We start from the raw sequence: 19,594 nt of genomic DNA, 5'->3' as shown, positions 1-19,594 counted from the left end.
GAATGTAGCAATTAGATAGCAGAGAACCTGGTAGGTCATATAGTCCAGTCCAGCAGCAAGTGTATGGTTGTTCTATTGAGCATGGTTTTTTATACAGAAATTAATCAAGCTTTAAATACCCATAAGAGAGGGGCTTTCACCTTGGAAAAGCTCCCCTGGGTTTGATGGTTCCTTCTTTCGACATATAACTATGGACCTGGGTCATGAGTGGCTTAAAAGTTTATTGTATGTCATTTTAGCTGGGGTCACCGTCTTTGTGCACACTCTTAGCCTATAGGAAATGTAAGGTCATGTAGCTTTCTTTAGCTTTTATCAAGGACTAAGCAAGGAATGTCTTACACAACACAGTATGTGCGACTGAGATGACACAAAGTAATTCATTATGTCATTATTCATAGTAATATTAGCAGCAGCATCCAAATAATTTTGGGGTAGACTGTTATATTGTTTTATACCTCTCCATGGTTCATTCTTAAACTATATATATGTTGTAATGTCTTTTCATCTTTCCCTGTAAGTCTATGCTTAGTAAATTCAGGAGGGTTACTATAAAGTCTTGCTAATTTGTTAATTAACTCTCAAAATTGATCAGTCCAGAGTATTTCAAGTGTCCCTGCAAGAAGTGCTTGCAAAGAAGACACTACAGCCTGCATCTGAGGCACCGTACTTCATTGTCTCTGCATATGTTGCTCAAAAATTACACCAATCTTTTCATGCAGCCATTATTGCATTAGATATCTGGGTTCAACATCTCATTTCATTGTTATGTCTGGATCCAACTTGGCTTTAGTGCTTCCCAGATTTCTCTCTCCTATGGAATATCCATGTTATAAGTTGTTTTCTTTCAAGCTGTATTTTATTTGGAGGTTTTTATTTCTCTTTTTACTTGGCTACATAAATGGGATAGGTCATGCCTGTTTAAAATCCAGTTTTAAAAAACTCTTGCTGTCTATTCTTGCTTTAATCTTATCAGCTTTGTTCTGATGAATTTTTATTTAGAACATGATACACCTTTTCTTTGTTTTCATTGTCAGCAGCAGTGCATAAATGTACCTTGTCTACTTAATCAGTCTGCTGTTATGTAAAAATATGATTTCTTTCACTGGTAATGCATCCGGCCTTATACAGGGTTTCAGCTGATGAATCTTGATGTAGTAAGCTTGCTGCCATAGCACTCATTGTTGGGGAATACTGCTCCTCTAGAGGAATGAAGAGAAAAGAATATGCACCCCTACTTCAGTTACTCCAATGTTAAGCCTCACTTTTACTCTGAACTTCCAGTGGAGTTTGGATTGACTGAAGATACGGACTTGTGACTAGGAGAAGCAAGCATGCAATTTGTTCTGTCTGTTCTGGCCCTGGGGAGATGACACCTTGGAGCAAAGTGGGGCGGATAGAGAGAAGGAACTTCGTTAAAGCAGATTAATTTCAAATTGTATTGGGAAATACAAGAGGAAGGTCCATGCTTGCCATGCTGGATGGAGTTGGTATAGAATGGAACTTTGTTCTGAGGGCATTGCAGGTAACCTGAAGCAAAATAAGACAAGTACTTTAAAGAAGTAGATGATTATAATTTCAAAAGTACAAATTTTTGAAATATGCAGGTAATTGATTATGTATATTTTTAGCACATAGAAATACCAGGATGATTATCTAGAAGTTTCTACAATGTCTTGCTTGAATTAAAGATTATTTTTTTTTAGCTGTTGGACTAGATTTTAATTTATATGAGTAGCTCCATTAAAGTGGTGATTTATTTGAGGATTTGTATCCTGATTTCTGTGGTTGAAAAGGGCTATCAGTGCAAAGTAGGGCTTTTTGTGTCCAGACATTTTTTGTCATGCAACAAGGAAGAATTCAGTCACTTTAGTATTTCTTCAGTGGCAGTGCTGGCTCATACACACCTGCCCCTTCCTTTTCTTCCACTACCCGCTCTGTGCTGCCGCTGGCTCCAGTGTCATACAGCTTAGTGATGAATTAGATAAAGGTACAGATCAGGTTTTGCCAAACAAAAAGGTTGGATTTTCAGCCAGATCAATTTCACTCACTCTCTGAAGAACCACTTGTGCTGGCATTATGCTGAGAGAGGACTGGGAGTGTAAATAGGTGGCTGCAGACCAGAAATCGTAGAGGGCAGAGGCAGCTCAGCTTGCTTTTGAGCAGTGCTGCTGCAGAGAATGAGAACTGTAGTTCAGCTAGGAGTGAATCTAAATTCTATGAAATATATGAAACTGATGCCAGAAATGATATATGCAAAAAAGTTCCTGAGGTACTAGATGTTTTGAATTTCTTGTTTATCTGTAAATATTAAAAGATTCTTTAATGCTTAATCTCATTGTTACACATTTTAATCCAGACTGAAATACATTGCTTGATTTTCCTGAGTATGCATTAGAAAATTTTAAAAGTGGTGTCACACAAGAATCTAACCTACTTTATTTATTGCAACCCTGCAGGGTTATCTACATAAATTTAGATTCTTAAATCCAAATTACTGAAAACCTGGCCTCTTTATTTTTTTGCCTGTGGCTGTGTGCAGGTGTAATTAAAGTCATTTTGATGTCTCATTGCCTAATATAATGTACGGGCAACATTTGGTGGTTTGCTCTGAATAATTTCACTAGTTGTCTGTTTGTTTGAGGGTAATAAATAAGGGGTTGGGTTGAAGTCTCGTTCAGATCAGGCCTTTAGCTAATGATTAACTTCTTGATTTTGTCTAAATGTTGCTGAAAGAACTGGAGTAAGCAAGAGCAGGCATCACTGAGAGGAGAATTTATAACATGCAGTGTTGCTTTTCTGAGTTGGAATAAATCCGCACACTTTACAGTTTCACTGGAGCTCCTTGCCAGAACTGGGAAGAGAGAAAATCCATGGTCTACCTGTGGTTGAGACACTCTCCTCAGGTTGTATGTGCTTGCTGTAAGCGTAAGATTTGCATGCATGTGGTTGTGTGCATGTCTTGCAGACCCCCTTGTCTAGTCAACCTCTGACTTCAATGTAATTTTGCTTTTCAGTTTTAATCTATGCCCCTCTTAATGACAAAACTAGGACATTGTTCTGAACTACATGGATATGCCTTTTCACAGGGTGCTATTTAACTTCTCCAGCCTATTCTCCTTTTTTTTTTTTTCTTTTTTCTTTTTTTTTTTTTCCTAGCTGGGGCATCCTGGTGCAATTTCAGTTACACTCTGAGCCTAAACACCTATAATGACAGTACAATGCTTGAGAGGCAATGTAAAGAAGACATTTAGTGCAGAGGTAGAAGGTGAAAAAACATCCCTATAGCACCTTTAAATATGCATATTTTTCTTAGCTTTTGGGCGTGTTGTTTTAAGTTTATTTATCAACTGAGATGTAGCTTCTGATGGTGGGTCGCGGGTTCTGAATCCAAACCTTTGCTCCAGGAAGTAGAGTTCATTTTCCTGTGGTGACCCAGTCCTTAGAGGGATGACCTTGAATCCTGTCTTCAGATTTCTGCTTTGACTTACAACCTCCATTGTTAGGCTGTGTATTTCTGTGCTATATATTGAACAGAGTTCTTTGCTGAGAGATTTTTCTCTTCTTTTCTTTTTTAATTTTTTTTATTTCCGTGATGTGGATTTACAAGAAATGATTTCTGAGAGCCCTCAGCTCTGGGGGCCATTAATGGAATCAGGCCCTTTCTCCTGTGTAATTGTTTCAGATTTTGATCTGAGCCGATAATGAACAAACACCATTACCAGCCTTGAGAGTGAAACAATAACAGCTTGAGGCCTTACACTAGGGAAGCTTTATTTATAGGTATTAATAATAAGAAGAAACTAAAGAAAGGGAAATTTAAAGATGAAGAGTAGAAAACCCTTGCTTGCAATGCACAGTGTATTGGGCTAGGGAATGATTCTGAGGAGGAGTGGGAAAAACCTCATCACTGAAGTACTAGAAGACCCACAGTGGGGAACAGTCCTGCTTTGGCAAGATAAGGAGGCATGAAAAGACAGTTTGAGATTCCAGCCTCTCTGTTCCCTATGGGAAAGTGGCAGTGGTATACTTGTTGTCTTAATGGCCTATGGGTGTCATTGAGGGCTTGATGAAGGACTTAACAGTTTGGGGTTTTTTTTCCAAACTGTAGAAATAAGTATTCAGAAAAGATATGAACCCTCCTTAAAAACCTAGCTTCTCACATGGAGCAAGAGTTCAGCAGTTGCTACTGCAGTTAAAAATGTTCTTGACAAGCCTCCTAGGGAAACTAGAAAACAGCACATGCAAAAGTTACAGAGGCTCATTGCCCTTAAAAATAAACAGATTCCTTCAGAGTTCAGCTGAGGTGTGTTGGTGGGATTGCTCTGGTACAGGGGGTAGATGTATGGAATCTTTCAAGAGTTATAAGTTCAGCATTTCATTAAGGACCTCTTATATTTGGCAGTCTTCAGTGCTGCATCTCTTTGGTTTTAGCTCTGTGGTTCAAGTCTATAAATAAAGTAGTGTCAACACTGCAGTTACCAGGAATGTTTTTTTTAGGTGTTATGCATGGCAGTGAAGATGAAACTTCTCACCTTGTGAGTTAGTCACAAGTGGTGGGATTAATCTCACCCGATCTTGGGTGTCTTTAATAAAAATGTCTCTATCTGAACAAGTTGCCATACATTGCTCTGTCTCAGTGGAGAGTGATTCATCCAACCTGCTTTAGATCTCTACTTAAGCTTGAGTTTATTCATACTGTAGCTGCAACTGTTCATCTCCATTGGCTATAAACAGAGCCTGGATTACTACCTACAACTGTTTATTGCTGCTTCTTTCCCACTGGAGATAACGCTCCCCTCCATCTGAACAGGTCTTATGAACTCACTAAGGACTAATTAAGCTGTCACAGTATATAAATGCATGTAACAAGCACTTTATTTTCTTTTTGTATCATTTTAGGGACCTGGCAGTCACTCCTGCACCGAGCAGCTCCCATCAACAACTACTGGAACCAACAATACACACTTCCCAAGACAAGAGCTTCCCCCTGACTAACCCAGAGAGCCGGTGAGTTCAGTTTCTGAGACAGCAGATCATCACTGGGTGGAATGAAGGTTAATGCCACAAGATCTGAAACCATTTCCCAAGCAAATGCAGTTGTCTCATCTGTTACACCAACAGCCTTATTAAACACATGTTGCTGCAGCATAAAACAAAGTCTTCTCATTCATGGGAATGGTTTCATTAAGACATCATAATTCACATACACAGAGAGGGAATTTCAAGAGCTTTCTATCAAGAGGATGTTTGAAGGGAAAAAGATGCTGAAAGAAACTTGGTCCAGGTATAGAAAAGCAGAACTTGAGTGATAACTATTGGTTTTTTAAACAAATTTACCAGATATTGCTGTCAGAATTATTTCTCATTCTCTCTTTAGAGGATTACCATAGTTACTGTTGAATACCATTTGGGAGGCTCTGGGTGATATCAGGATGTTCAAATTCATATCTCATCCATGAGACAGCAGACTCCACCAGGATAGCTCTGTAGTGCCTTTACCTTCTCTTAGTATCTCAGCCATTGCTGCTATGCTTCATATCTTGTCCAGCATCTCTGCTCTTGAGTGATGAACATCCTCATTTATTTGTACCACAGCGAAACAGGCTCTGAGGTATGGGAGGGAGACAACGCCTATCTCATTTAAAGCTTGTATAGAGAAGAGGATAGAAGAAGATTTGAAGAGGCTACATCTTCAGTGTCTTTTAGGCCTTCAGCTATGAAGTGGGCTATATTTTCCTGACTTGCTCTGCAGGTCCGCAATGCCTCTTACAAGATGACTGTGACTTACTCTAATGGTCCTGTTCTATAAGTACATCTGAGCTCTGGCTGCCAACAAGCCTATCTGCTGTTGTGGCAACTGATGTTGCGGCCTTTCTATTCAGTATCCTTGATAAGCTTCTTTTTCCCCTCTTCTGGCCATCTGTTGTGATCTCATGGCCAGATGGGATACACAGAAGTGGACGGATGCCACGCAGCATGACCTAGAGAAGCATAACATGCCAGATCCCCCATCCTCACTAGGAAATAGGTGTGTGCTTGTAGCCACGCTCTGCTCACCCTTTGGAACCTACTGCAAAGCTCATCTGAAAGCTGCAACTTCGAGTGAGCTGATGTCTATGCCATATGGCTGTTGGTAAACTTGAATTTGATCGTGGGTTCAATCCCATGTCTGGTATCTTGTTCTCATTCCGTACAAACCAAGGTACCTTTCCTGCTGTATTTAAACATACCATACCATGTATTTTTCACCTATATGTTTTCACATCTTTTAAAAATCACTGTTAAATAACCTCCTAAACACACATTAGGCAGCTTTTCACATTAAGTCAGACCGATGAGAAATGCTGAGCATCTTTATAAGATTTCAACCCTTTCACTTCATTCCTCATCTATTAAGCAGAATTCTTAGCTAAACTTGCTGTTGAAAAAAAATCTCAGCATTCCTTTTATATCCTAGAGAGACTGCCAGTTCCCTCTATGTGATGTACTACCTGCCACTGTAATTACAAGTAGTTAATTAGCATGCTGTAAAAAGGTTGAAACCGTAGGCCTCTGCAGATTCATTTATCCTGAGTATTTGTGCCATGGTGGAGTGTGCTGAAAAGGGAACAGAGTGAGCGTATGAGAGAAACTGAGCGCGTAATAGGTTGCAGAGGGATTATGCATCATCTGTCCTTACCAGTAAGAGGCAAGACCTGTAACTCAACTGAATGTGAAGCTATGATGAGTTGTAAAGGTCTTACCCTTCACATATGGGAATAAATATGTCTTTCCACTCCACCACATTTTGGTGTTTTGACTTTAGCAGTGTTTTCACTTAGCACTCTTAATAACGCAGTGGGAAAACAACTGTGAGGAGAGAAAAAGCAAACTGCTAATCTGATTCATTTTCTGTGCATGCATCATGGCCTACAGCAAAATTGTATAGAGTCATGTTGTCAAATCCTTTTCCAAGGGAAATATGGAAAGTTTGGAAGAAATTTGCTTATAGGTGTGATTGATGGAAATGCTGTTGTGTGGATGCATTTGAAATATTGGTGAGAAAAATCCCACATTTCTGAAGTATTATAGTAAAGCCTGTAGTGATTTTGTTTGAATATTGAGGCGTTTTAATATTTTCTTTTTCTTTCTCTCCAATTTTATGCTTTCAATATTTGGCATGGAAGAAAGAATAAACTAAAAAAAGCCATCAAGGGGTAAGAGCATGAATGTATTGACCTCCAGGCAGAGTTAATGAAGGAAATACAGTTTTCCAAGATCAGGGACTGTCTGATATCTCACTGGGCAACAGGTGTCCAGGTCCCAAATTTTTTGCATTGTTTCTCAAATCTGGCAGTTTTTATTTAAGCTTGAGCTGTGGTAGAAACAGCATCATTATTCTTCAGGTCACTAATGCTTGGTGGATTCAAGTTCTGCAGTTGTTCTGTTACTTCTGCTCTACAAGTAAAATAGATGATCCTGATTGCATTTACTCAAAAGTGAAAATTAAAGGGTTTGTTTGGAGGTCTGCCCACTGACCTGCAGTTTTCAGCAGGACAGTTTCTAATTACATCCATGGCTTCTTTTCATTGCTAAGACCATAGGTCTTCTCCTTGGACATAACCTATGATGACCTAGTCTTTCCTGATTTCACAAAAGAAAACACCATGTTAGTTTCCATGGTCTTTTGAAGTCTTCTGCTGGAGGCTGAACTCTCCCACACATGAAAGTGTGGATTTTTTTTGCCTGAGGTTCCATTTGTTTTCACTCATAGGCTTAAACAATTTATCATTGCCTTTGGTGAGTAGCAGTCCTTTAGGGCAATCTATCTCACAACTGTACTTTAAAGGGCTGCTACTCACCACAGGCAATGATAAATTTTTAGGTCCCTGTCTGCTGTATTTCATTACTCACTTTTACCAGTAGCGGTGTTTTTAAGGATATTGAAATGATGTGGTTACAAGGGGAGGAGAAGAGAGGAGGGGCAAAATATACTGAGTTGGAGAGTAGAAACTTAACTTCTTAATCTGTTACTGTACCTTCGTTATTTGCCAGTTTGAGGGTGGAGTAAACCTCACCTACCATTGACCACTGCATTTAACAAAGAACTGTCTGAAATATTTAATTGCACATCCCCATTCCTGCCAAACACAATCAAATGAAAAATACCCATCAACTGAAATATTATGATATCATGTGCAGTGATATATGTTAGGGTTTGTCAGTCCAGTGCAACCGTAATCTAAACAGTATCTATAGCAGTCCAGTGCTTTACTCCTCAACTCATTACTAACATATTTTGTATTTAGTGCACACAGAATCCATTTATCTCATTACTCCATGGGGTGATACTGGGTTTTTTTAAGCTTCCTATTTTTCATTTCTTTTCCATTTAGCTGACTGGGAAATTTTACTAGAGGGAAAACTTTAAAGTCAGGACACATGCCTGCTTCACCTATAATAGTTCTCTGTTCTGTGCTAAGGCTGTCAGGGAAGGACAAAAGATAAGTTATCCAAACTCATTTACAGGTCACCTGGCAAAAGCACAGAGAAGAGGTAGGCTCTCAGCTCCTGTGCCCCACCACTCCCAAATACCTTGGACATCTAGATGGCAGAGACCTCATAAGCTCTAGTTTTCCACTTATTTTTGATGTTATTCTCATTGCGTATTTTTACAAGAACCCTTAATTAAATTAAATATTTCCTGTGATTCTTGTACTAGAAAAGCCTGGGTGCCTACTTTCCCTTTACACCCTGCCAAGTGGTATGTAAATTATTTCCCACAGTTTACTTTGTCTTCTGCCCTTTAAGAAAGGGAAAGCTGGCGAGAAGGGCAATGAAGATTTTTTTGTTGAGCACCTTAGAATGCTGGATTTTAACATAGTACATTCATGTAGTTGCAGCTAGAGATGTACAGAGGGTTAATTCTAAACTATATGATACCTATTTTTAGCCTTATTTGTAGGCAAATGTGTGACTATGTTCTCTGAAGCAAAAGCAGTAGTCAGCCTTTTAGAAATTGGAATAGATGTTGTTGAAGAGTCCAAGCTGCTGTTCATACTGAGCCTGAATTTACTACTCCTAGTAATTTCTTATTCCTACCACAGTTGTGTGTGATGTGTATTACAGGCAGTTAAAATGAGATTACAACTAGGGTTAAACACTTGGCTAGAGCATTCAGTGTTTGATGAGCAACCCTGGATGTAGTGGACCTCAGAGGAAGACGCAAGCACTCAGTACGTTACAGGATATAATATTCCTTTACCTTGAAGGAAATGGCAAAATTCTCATAGACTTCCACAGTACATCTAGTGACAAGATAATTACCTGTTTCTTATGGGAGTACCACACTGTTTTATCTCATTATTCGTGATCCCTTCTTTTTATTGTATGGATTTATTAAAACACCACTGAAATACTTTCTTTTCCCCAGAACACTGTAATCACAGTATTCTCGCAAGCTAAAATGCTCCTTGCAAGAATTACAGGATGAAATTCTTTTGGCCTGCACCATGGATAAGGTCAGGGTGGATAATCTTTGAACTTCCTTCCAGATTCATAAATCTATGAATCGGTTTCTCTCACCTAGACTAGAACAGTCCTTTCTGTATGAAGAGAGACATTATGAAATGTCTTAAGCATTGCACCAGAAATGTATTACAGTTTTGCATTAAATAGGTAGTTATTGATCTCTCCATATCAATCAAGGCCTTTTTCCTTACTTTTCTTGAAGTAAATTGATAGTACATAGACGGAAATTGGAAGCCTTTATCAGAACAAGCTACAACATGGTTGTTATCATTTTCAGGGTCTCAGACCACTCAGGCTTTGGCCTTGACTAGATTTTCTGCAAGAGACGTAACAGGTCAGAGGTGCCTTGGGTACTACTCACTGGTAAATGGCTGCTCATGGTCTGTGTTGTCACTAGGGTACTACAGAAACACTTCTTTTCAAGGCGATTCCTGTTTTCTTTTACTCACCAAGAGAGAGCATGGTCTGCAGTGCCGTACCACAGATTTGAAAACAAGGAACTCTGAGTTCTGATCTCAGATCTGAAGCTGATGCACTGTGTGGCATGAACCTCTTTATTGAACCTGTCTGTGTGAGTGATTAATTAAATCAGTAAAGGAAAATTGAGAGAGGTAGTAGTTGTGTTTGCTAGCACTAGAAATTTTGAAAGAATTGTAATGTGTGAAAAAGCTTTGTGTAACTGATAAGTACTGGATTTCTTTCTGACTTTGAGTTGTGTGACTGCAACATCAGTAATACTGTCAGACCTGGTGCATATGCTTTTTTTTATTGCTATTTTAAAGCATGAATCATTTTCCCCTCTCAGCTCCAGAGAATCTGGTCCTGCTAGTGGACGATTTCTAATCTCAGCTAGTACACATGCTGCTGAAGGTCTACTGGTTAAGACCCCTGTTCCCCATGCTCACCTTACTGAAGAAGCCAAAACTGAACATCAAGATCCAAGAGGAGCTGAAAATAGAGTGGATAGATCGAAAGGTTTGAACCATATTCCAGTGTAACTGTTTTGCTCAGGCTGTGTGTCTTACTGTAATGATAGTAGCTTTATTTGGGTGACAGGGCAGCTTATTTGTGCTGCTGGTAATGACACTCTTACAAGCCGCAATGTTACGATCTGGCAGAATCATTACAGTGTGAATGCAACATACTCAATACAGCAGCTTTCTCTCAATGAACTTTTGGAGAAGTTAAAAATAGTGACTGCTTAGGCATAAAGTTGCTCTTCCATATATGTATGAGGTAGAACAGTCATCAGATTACCTGAAGATATTAGTCTTCTCCCACCCCTCCCCAAAACACTGGGTTTTCAGCTGCAGATATGTGTTGTGGTAAATTTTGACTTTTCATTGAAATAAACACCCCCTTAGTGCTTCTTCACTTATTTATAATTTCTGCAGAGACTGAACTCCTGAGTGACAATCTTCAAAGAAAAAACGGCAAGTCCAAGACTGGTTCTTCTCATGTGCCTCAGCTCATCGAGTGGCCAGGCTCTCACTCCAAACCTGTTCTCCCTCCAATCCCATCTGGGCGGAAGAGGACCAACCCTTGATGGCCACTACTAACCAAGTCTTTCTCATGATGACACTGAATCTTTCTGTCTAATGGGAACACTGATTTTGATACATTTCTCTTCAACAAAGCAAAGTCTATCAAATATTATTTCTAAATCCATTTCTGATTAACTTTCCCCCAAAAGTTATTTATTTATAACTTTATTAAAAAGTAATTTCTGTATTTCCCAAAGCTAGAAATTATTTCCCCAGGCAGTCTCAGCTGGGAAATGGTGTAGATTTTTTTCCTAACAGCCACATGACTATATCTTCCATTAATTTCTCTCTTTCCTACCCCTCCTATATTATAGATTTAATTGAGATGTGGAAGCATCAGGGCCTCTGATAATATTGTCTATATTGTAGGACTAGTGAATTATTTTGAAGAGGGATTTTGTGAAATGTTCAGAGTTAAGATGGGAAAGAAAACTAGTTCCAAGTCTTTTTTTTTTAATAAAGTGTGGTTTTTTGAAGGGATGAGACATAATTCTTTGATTTGCAAGTGTATTTAAACAACCTAGTAAGGAGTCATCAGAAAAATTAGCACAATTTTTGAGAACTAGCGGAAGCTGTAAGTAGTATATGAAGATTTGTTTTTCTGTATGTGGAGCAGAGCTCTGACAAGTAAATAAAACTCTTGAGTTAATGCTTGTCCTGATTAATTTTCATTACCATCTACTTGCAGAACAGATAGCAGGGCCCCTTTGCCCAAGCAGCTTCCCCCAAGGAGGGGCATTTGCTATTTGTATTACAGCGTGGGTCCTCAGAGGTCTTTGCATGCACAGAAGATGTGACTTGTTGCCGCAGTGTGGAGTCATGTCCGTGGAAGAGCTCTGGTTTACCTCACCATGCATGTTCGCAATGTGGCCAAGGGTTTTTGTTGATTAAATAGGATGAACTGAACTAAGCAACACAGCTCATGGTGAGTAATGGATAGATTCAGATAGCCTGACCTTAAATTCCAGTGAAGCCTGTAAAACAACTCAGCTTTTTATTAAGCAGTTTCCTTTCCATATAGCAGCTGGCTGTGTCCTCAAGCTGAAGAACAACAGGTCTTCCAAGGCACCAGTTTTTTATCATTGATTTTGGCAGAACAAAAAGCAAGGCTGCTCCGTGGCCTGAGTTCAGGAGGAGTTCAGGCAGCCGAAGCCGCAGTTTCAACCTTAGTGAGTTTTTTGCCAAGGCAGTTCAGCAAGGTGGGTACCTGACTGCCACTGAATAACTACCTAACCTCCACAGTCTTCAGCAAATCCCACAGGGCTCTCCACGGCTGTTTTGCCTCTATGAATATCTTTGCAGAAGTTGGTCTGGCTGTTACAGCTGGCTGCATGGTTGATTGACATGGATACTGATGAGTGTATCAGTTTCCGCTGTTTTACAGGCGATGATAGTAGTTTTGCCAGTGTCGTGGTTAATGAATACGTACAAGGTACCTCACGGTTTGTACATAGCAGGGCCAGGGGTGATCACACCTCATTGCTTAAATGGGGAAGGTAGTATAGTCAGAGCAGATAAATCAGTTTTTTTCCTGGACACTAAAGTAAAAACCCATGTTTAGGCCTCTGCTCTGCGTTGCAGTCTGGGTACATGCATAATGTCTGGAAAATGAGGGCAGTGAGTGTTGGGTGTACCCCAGTCAAGTCAGTGTCTCTTTCCTTTTGCTTTCATTCCTGCCCGGTTCTCCAAGCCAAGACCACTTCCACATTCAGCCCCAGCTCTGCACTCTTCCCTTGGAGCGGTTACTCCCTTGTGCATAAACCAGAACAAAACATGACAAATTATCCCGGAATTGTACTGAATTTCCTCTGCTTGAAGTGTGCAATCCTGCAAAAGCCTTGTACATCTTAAGCGAGTGAGCACAGTGATTCAAACTACTCATATTTACAGGAACAGTCTTAAACGTTAAGCTCCCCAGTGCAGGAATTGTATTTGTATTTTGATTATATAGAGCTGAGCTGAGTACAGGTGGTGTATAAATATGTTACTATTATTTCCCAGCTGTAAAAAGAAATCATTTGTTCTTCTGTGATCAGGGTATTGGTTAGCTTACTTGCATTTGTATCAGACAGTAACATTTGAAGAGAATCTCCTATTTTGCAATCAGTTCTTGGGCCCTGAGCTTTCAAATACTTCCAAGTGTGGCACGTTCAGTGAGATTACACGTGTGGTCCAGGGAATAAGGGCCTTGCATGGAAGTAGGACATAGGATTTTAAAAATACCAGGCCAAAGCTGATTTTGCTGAAGTAAATTCAGCAAAATATTCAGTTTCTTCCCTTTCCTCCCTAAGCTTTTACTGCCATACACTCTCACTTGCTCTCTTCCCACTCCCCAGCAGACCACAGATCAAATTGCTAACCTGATTTACAAGGTTCCCAAAAATAACTGCATTATGCTGACCTGCCCTTTGTCTACTGCACCCCGAAGCTTGGAACATCTGGCCAAGTTTGAAGGCAGAAGTGCCGTTGGATTGCCGATATGTAATATTTACATTTCATTTAGCAGATTGTGAAGCTTTGCAGTTCGTTGTTTTTAGTTTAGAGCGTTTATTTTTGGCTGAAAGTACAGAACTTGTAAGTTGGTGCCTATATATTTATAGACTGGCAGATAAAAGCGGGGCTGTTTCAGGGAACTCTGTTTTTATTGGCAGGAAGCGTGTTTGGATTACAGCAGAGTAACACCTTAAGTTAGTCATAGTCAAACAAGTCTCGGAGTCTTGAGTTTTACAGAGGGGAGTATAACAAGCTGTTTAATTTCCCTTTTTTAAATTAAACATTCAACGTTCAATAAAATCAGTAACTGTGGTTGCTGCCTTGTGAATGCAAATGGCTTTACCAGCCGGAGGATGTAGCTGCGTGCTTATCACACGTGCTGTGTCCTAGCCCTGTGTTACACATCAGTAAATCAAGGCAGAGAGACATTCCAATGATTCGTGTTATCATCTCATGCGGTTTTTTTACAGGAACTGGGTCAGAACCCAGGAGTCCTGCATCTCTGCTCAAATGCCAGGTCTTTGAGGTGAAGCTGAGAAGACTGTGCTTATGCACAAGTGTTTCAGGAAGTCAAGGGCAACTGTTTTATCCTGATTCCTCCCCCCAGGCCAGTAGGAACGTGGTAGGAGTTACAACACAGATGCTGTAGGACAAGGAGCTGCTGAATTAAGGAATGATGGGTTTGGTAGACATAAGGGGACAGTGTTTTAATACAAACCTGTGCCTGAAGGAGAGGATATGAAGTTTGCTAGCTAAAAGTTTGATGCACAGCTCAGTGAAGACTTCCAGGGGCTGCAGAATAGGTCCATAAATAGCTGCTCCTGCAAATCTGCTGAGCGTGTAGAGTGCTGAAGGCCAAGATGCTCCACAGATGATCACAGAGTGCGCAGGCAGCCAGGGCAACCTGCTACTGGCTCAGTAGAAGATGAGAGCAGCAGACACGTGGCGGCTCGCATTCTCCAGCACCCGCTCCCCAAATTAGTAGCTGTATAAAAAAAAAAAAAAAAAAAAAGGCTGCAAAATGGTTTGGTTTGGTACTCTGACCTTCATCTCCCTGCCTTCCTCCTCCGCTAAACCCGCTGATACGGGCCCTAGAAACCCTAGAAGCTAGAAACCACTAGCAGAGGTTTGACTTGCTGGTGAGACCACTGCAAGAGCAGCTACACCTTTTTATTTTATTTTTTAAAACATGTTCTGGAAACAAATGGGACTAGTTTCCAGTATTTTTCTGCAGAGCATGCACATCCATTTGTAAAACTACCTTCCTGAAACACCATGTCATGTCCCAGCATTGTCTGGCTGCCCAGCTACCTCTGCCTGCTCCCTCAGGAGCTTGTCTAATTGAATATGCTGTATAATATGCTGCTAATTTGGCAGCTGTCAAAATGAATTATAATTTTTTTTAACAGTGCTGCGCTGGGGGCGAGGACAGTTGCCGCTCAGTGTGATTACACCAACTGCCCATGTTTCTCTTTGCATCCCTGACTCAAGGGAGACCTGGTGAAGGGCTTGAAGAAGACCCATTGGATCTTTCCCTGGTCTCACCCCACACTTCTAGTGTAGCTTCAACAGCTCCAGCTCTGAAAACTGCTTTGCCAGTCCATTTACCAGTTGTTACTTCCATCGCCAGCTGCGTTTGGAGTCACTTACCCTCTCCCCATGGTCCACAGGGTTGGAGCTCAAACAAGTGTCCCTTGGTGCAGAGTCAGCCCCTGGGGTGCTCAGCGCTGCAGACCCTGCGTAAGCTCTCCACTAAATCTTGCTTCTTGGACATACCCTTTCGGTAACCCTAACAAAATATTTCAAGCTTCTGAGATATTTTCTTCTGCCTCCTGTAAGGTGGAGCGAGGGGAACCCTTGTAGCTGAATTTCATTTTCCTGCGGGGAGGACGAGGAGGAGGCGGCTCCTACATTCTTATCATTCGTGCTTTTCCCTGCTCATACCTCAGAGCAAGTAGGAGCACGAAGGTGTAAATCAATGTCTATTGGGGACCACGAAGGCTCCACAGTGAAAAATCCCCTATGCTGCGGTCCTTCCAGAGAGGAGATCTCTGGAGACCCACATCTCCATTCCCCCATGCTTTTCTGGCTGGTAACAGCACAGAGGCTCACAGCAGTTAGCCCCTGCCTGGAGCGGATGGAGTGGCATCATAAATCCTCCAGCAGGAGAAGGATGGTTTCCCCTATGTTGGGGACTATGTGGGGTTCAAAAGGAGCCAGGAGTGGTATTCCTTGCACTAATCCCATGCTTTGGGGCTTCCATTAGTCAACTGTGGGGACTAGGAAGGACCACGTTCCTCTCCTCCCCTTATCTGACCTGATATTTAGTTGACTCCCAGTGTTGCTCTCCACCTTCCTCCGAGGCAGGGCATGATGCAGCGCTCCCCACGCCAACTGCCTGCGTTTCGTGTGATTGCACCCAGCTGATACGATCTCAGGCCACCTCAAACACAGCTAGTGTGCGGCTGCGCACCGTCACCACCAGCCAGACTTGACGAGCCGGGCTGTCTTCCAGGCTCTCAGAATGGAGATCTACCAACAAGCCAGCAGCCTTGGCGGACGGAGGGGATTGCGGTATTTCTTCCTCTTCTCAAGGGTTGAAGCAGCCACCAGCACAGCAGGAATGATGCTCCAGGGACTGCTTTCTCCCTTCCTGTCCTGATGGAAGACACCTCTGCTTTTTTTAGGTCCCTCTGCAATGCCCCCTTTCTCTGCAGCAGTTCAAGCGTCACTGCTGTGTCATGCTTTGGGCAGCATCTGCTTTTTGCCCTCTGAAGAGGGGACCAAGCTACCAGCCCAGGGGCTGTTTCCACCCGTGCAATTTTGATCACCCAGGGTCTTTCTGGCGGCCCAAAGCAGGGATAACCCGCCTCATCTTTGCATGCAAGACCACCGGCATGTTCCCAGCAGAGCCAATGCCACCTCCCCCTCCCCTGGCTGGTCCCCAGCACCTCCTGCTTGTGAAATGGGGCCATGATGCTCCCTGCTTTCCCTTTTCCCTCTCAGGCTGGAAAGGGGTAAATTAACTGTCCCCTTCCTCTGTGCTGAGGTCCTTTGGTCAAGGCAGGGTCGGTGCATCCATCTTCCAGCTGCTCAGTGAGAGAGGGAGGGCGAAGGTTGAAAGCTGGCTGGTTGTAACTGTATGGAAGTGGAAAAATAATAATAAATGCTAAAAATTTCCAGCAAACTTTGGAGAGCTGTCAAAGAAGGAAGGGTGCCAGCAGAGACCTGAAAGCCTGGGCCACGCTGGAGGCAAAAAAAATGGTTCTGTATCCTCTGAGCGCTTCCCCTCCCAAATTTCCCCTGTCAATAAATCTCACCTTCTTGCCCTCTTGGGCTCCAGCTGCTGATTTATGATTGCTATAATGAAAGACACTGAACAGAAATGAACTGTGTGGCTCCAAGTGATTTACAGAGAAATCTTTATCCCTCTCCTGCCCCTTTCATTTAATGTAGTGGCAGGAGCAAGTTTTTTACACCTTGGAAGTGACAAGGATTTCATCGTGTTTCCCAAAGGAGTTCAAGGCTTTCCCTCTCACTTCAATAAAAAAAATATCCCTTGTTTCTCTCCAACCCATGGTGAGCCAGGCTGTGACGTGCCAAGGAAAGATTGAAAGCATTCATATAATCATAGAATCATTGAATAGTTTGGATTGGAAGGGACCTTTAAAGGTCACCTAGTCCAACCCCCCTGCAATAAGCAGGGACATCTTCAACTAGATCAGGTTGCTCAGAGCCCCGTCCAACCTGGCCTTGAATATTTCCAGGGATGGGGCATCGACCACCTCTCTCGGCAGCTTGTTCCAGTGTTTCACCACCCTCATCATAATAAATTTCTTCCTTATATCTAGTCTAAATCTACCCTCTTTTAGTTTAAGACTGTTACCCCTTGTCCTGTCACTACATGCCCTTGTAAAAAGTCCCTCCCTGTCTTTCCTATAAGCCCCCTTTAGGTACTGGAAGGCTGCTATAAGGTGTCCCCGGAGCCTTCTCTTCTCCAGGCTGAACAGCCCCAACTCTCTCAGCCTGTCCTCATAGGAGAGGTGCTCCAGTCCCCTGATCATCTTTGTGGTCCTCCTCTGGACTCGCTCCATGGTCCATGGGGATCAAGAGGTCTTGCGCTCTATGGAAAGCATCCCTAAAGATCTGCCAGCTCTGTTCTGCTCCCTTGGCCCTGAGGGCAGTTTCCCAGGGGGTCCCATTGACCAACTCCTTGAACAGCTGGAATTTTGCTTTCCTAAAATTCAGGGTCCTGACTTTTTACTCTTTGCCTGACCCATATCCCTCAGGACTGCAAACTCCACCAGTGCATGATCACCGCAGCCCAGGCTGCCTCCAATCTTGACATCACCGATTACCTCACTTGCGTTGATGACCGTCAGGTCCCGTATCGCATCGCCTCTGGTAGGGCTATTACCTGGCTTTAGAATTGATCCTCAATGCATCCCAGGAGTCTCCGGGATTGCCTACAGCTCGCCGTGCTACTTTTCCAGCACATATCAGGGTGGCTGAAGTCCCCCAGCAGGACGAGAGCCTGTGAGCGCGACATCTCCTGTAGCTGGGGTAAGAAAATTTCGTCAATAGGCTCCCCTCTATCGGGCAGCCTGTAGTAGACACAAACCACAAGGTTCCCGTTGTTGCCCTGGTCTCTGATTCCTATCCATAAGCTTTCAACCAGCTCGTGGCTATTTTTCAGCGACAGCTTTTCACAATCAATCCATTTCTTGATGTAGAGGGCAACCCCCCCACCCCTCCTTCCTCGCCTGTCCCACCTGAACATCCTGGAGCCATCAATAGCCGCACTCCAGTCATGCGATTTGTCCCACCAAGTTTCGGTAACAACAACTAGGTTGTAGCTTTCTAGCAGCACGGTGGCTACTAGCTCCTCCTGTTTGTTGCCCACGGTGCCTGCATTAATGTAGAGGCACTTCAGCTGGGCTGCCGGCTGGGTCAGCTGCTTAGAGGAACACCCCTTAATTACTTGGAGTTATTTAACTGGTGGTTCCCTGGTGGTCCCTATTACCTCAGGAGCCCCTGGCTCAATTTCCATAAGACTTCAGGAGTGCTCCAGTATAACCAGCACGTCTCAGAGCAACAGGCTGGGGGCCCTCGCTGGCATTAATAAAAACACCAGCCCAGATTTAATGAAAGGCAAAAGATTTTGAACAGAAATTTCCAAGCTGATGAAAGCAGAGCCTGGCCAATGAGGATTTATTAAATGAACGGCTGCCAGGGTCTGGTGAAAGATGATTTGTTAAATTACAAATATATATATACTTGGCAACTGCTGCAGAATTAAGTATGCCCATGAAAACTCAGAGATGGGGAAGGTTTAAAGGTGTATTAAACATGAAGTGATGGCCAGGATTTTAACGCCACATTGCTGTTTTTGCAGTGATGGGAGATGTCACCAGGGTCTGGAAAGACCACGTAATCACTTCATTTCTTGCTATTTTTTTTTTAAACCAGGTTCCACGTGGGATGCTGGACCACTCAGCTCTGAGCTAATGGTTACCTGCTGATGCCAGGAGGCTTCATTTGCTATTTCAACCTCTCCTGGGATAACACCACGGCAAGCGAAGCGGCGCTCTGTGCTGCATAGATGGGATTCCCAGAAACTGGGAGCCTTAAACAACTGTTGAGTCTTGCTTGGGGACCTCAGATCCTGACGGTTTCCTCGGCACCAACTGCTTCAGGCTCAAACTGCTTCTCTCTGCCAGGTCCCCCAACCCCTGTGGGTGCTGCTGGGGACCTCAGCTGCCTGACTCACCCACCTGGCTGCAACTGGAGACCACCTGCAGCAAGTTAACAGCTATCATTTATTGTAAGTGCAATTAAAGAGGAGCCTCCCCCAGGACACCCTTCCCTTCTCTTGCCTTCCTACACCCCCCCAGCTCTTGGTTCAATATCTTTCTAGTAGGAACCACAGCTGACAGGGCTGGATGAGGCTGGTGGTCCTGGCTCAGTGTTGCACAGAGGGAGTGAAAAAGCCACCCCAATGAGTCTGCTGGCACCACGGGCCCTGTAGCTTATTATTATTGGTTTAG

General features: G+C 42.7%; 1 protein-coding gene across 2 annotated transcripts in view; it reads left to right on the top strand.

Moving 5' to 3' along the window:
* Nucleotides 1–11,695, top strand: part of LRGUK (leucine rich repeats and guanylate kinase domain containing) — a 53,676-nt gene extending 41,981 nt beyond the window's left edge. For both annotated transcript variants that reach the window (XM_075024591.1, XM_075024590.1), the window contains 3 exons: nucleotides 4,900–5,007; nucleotides 10,316–10,485; nucleotides 10,905–11,695. In XM_075024591.1, coding sequence (XP_074880692.1) covers nucleotides 4,900–5,007; nucleotides 10,316–10,485; nucleotides 10,905–11,056 — 430 coding nt within the window. In that variant the 3' untranslated portion in view covers nucleotides 11,057–11,695. The remainder of the gene's footprint in view (nucleotides 1–4,899; nucleotides 5,008–10,315; nucleotides 10,486–10,904) is intronic.
* The last annotated feature ends 7,899 nt before the right edge of the window (nucleotides 11,696–19,594 follow it).

The sequence above is a fragment of the Buteo buteo genome, chromosome 4 (assembly GCF_964188355.1).
Source record: "Buteo buteo chromosome 4, bButBut1.hap1.1, whole genome shotgun sequence".
NCBI classification, from domain to species: domain Eukaryota; kingdom Metazoa; phylum Chordata; class Aves; order Accipitriformes; family Accipitridae; genus Buteo; species Buteo buteo.
Note: the sequence above shows the minus strand (reverse complement) of the source record. Positions and strands in the feature narration are given on the sequence as shown.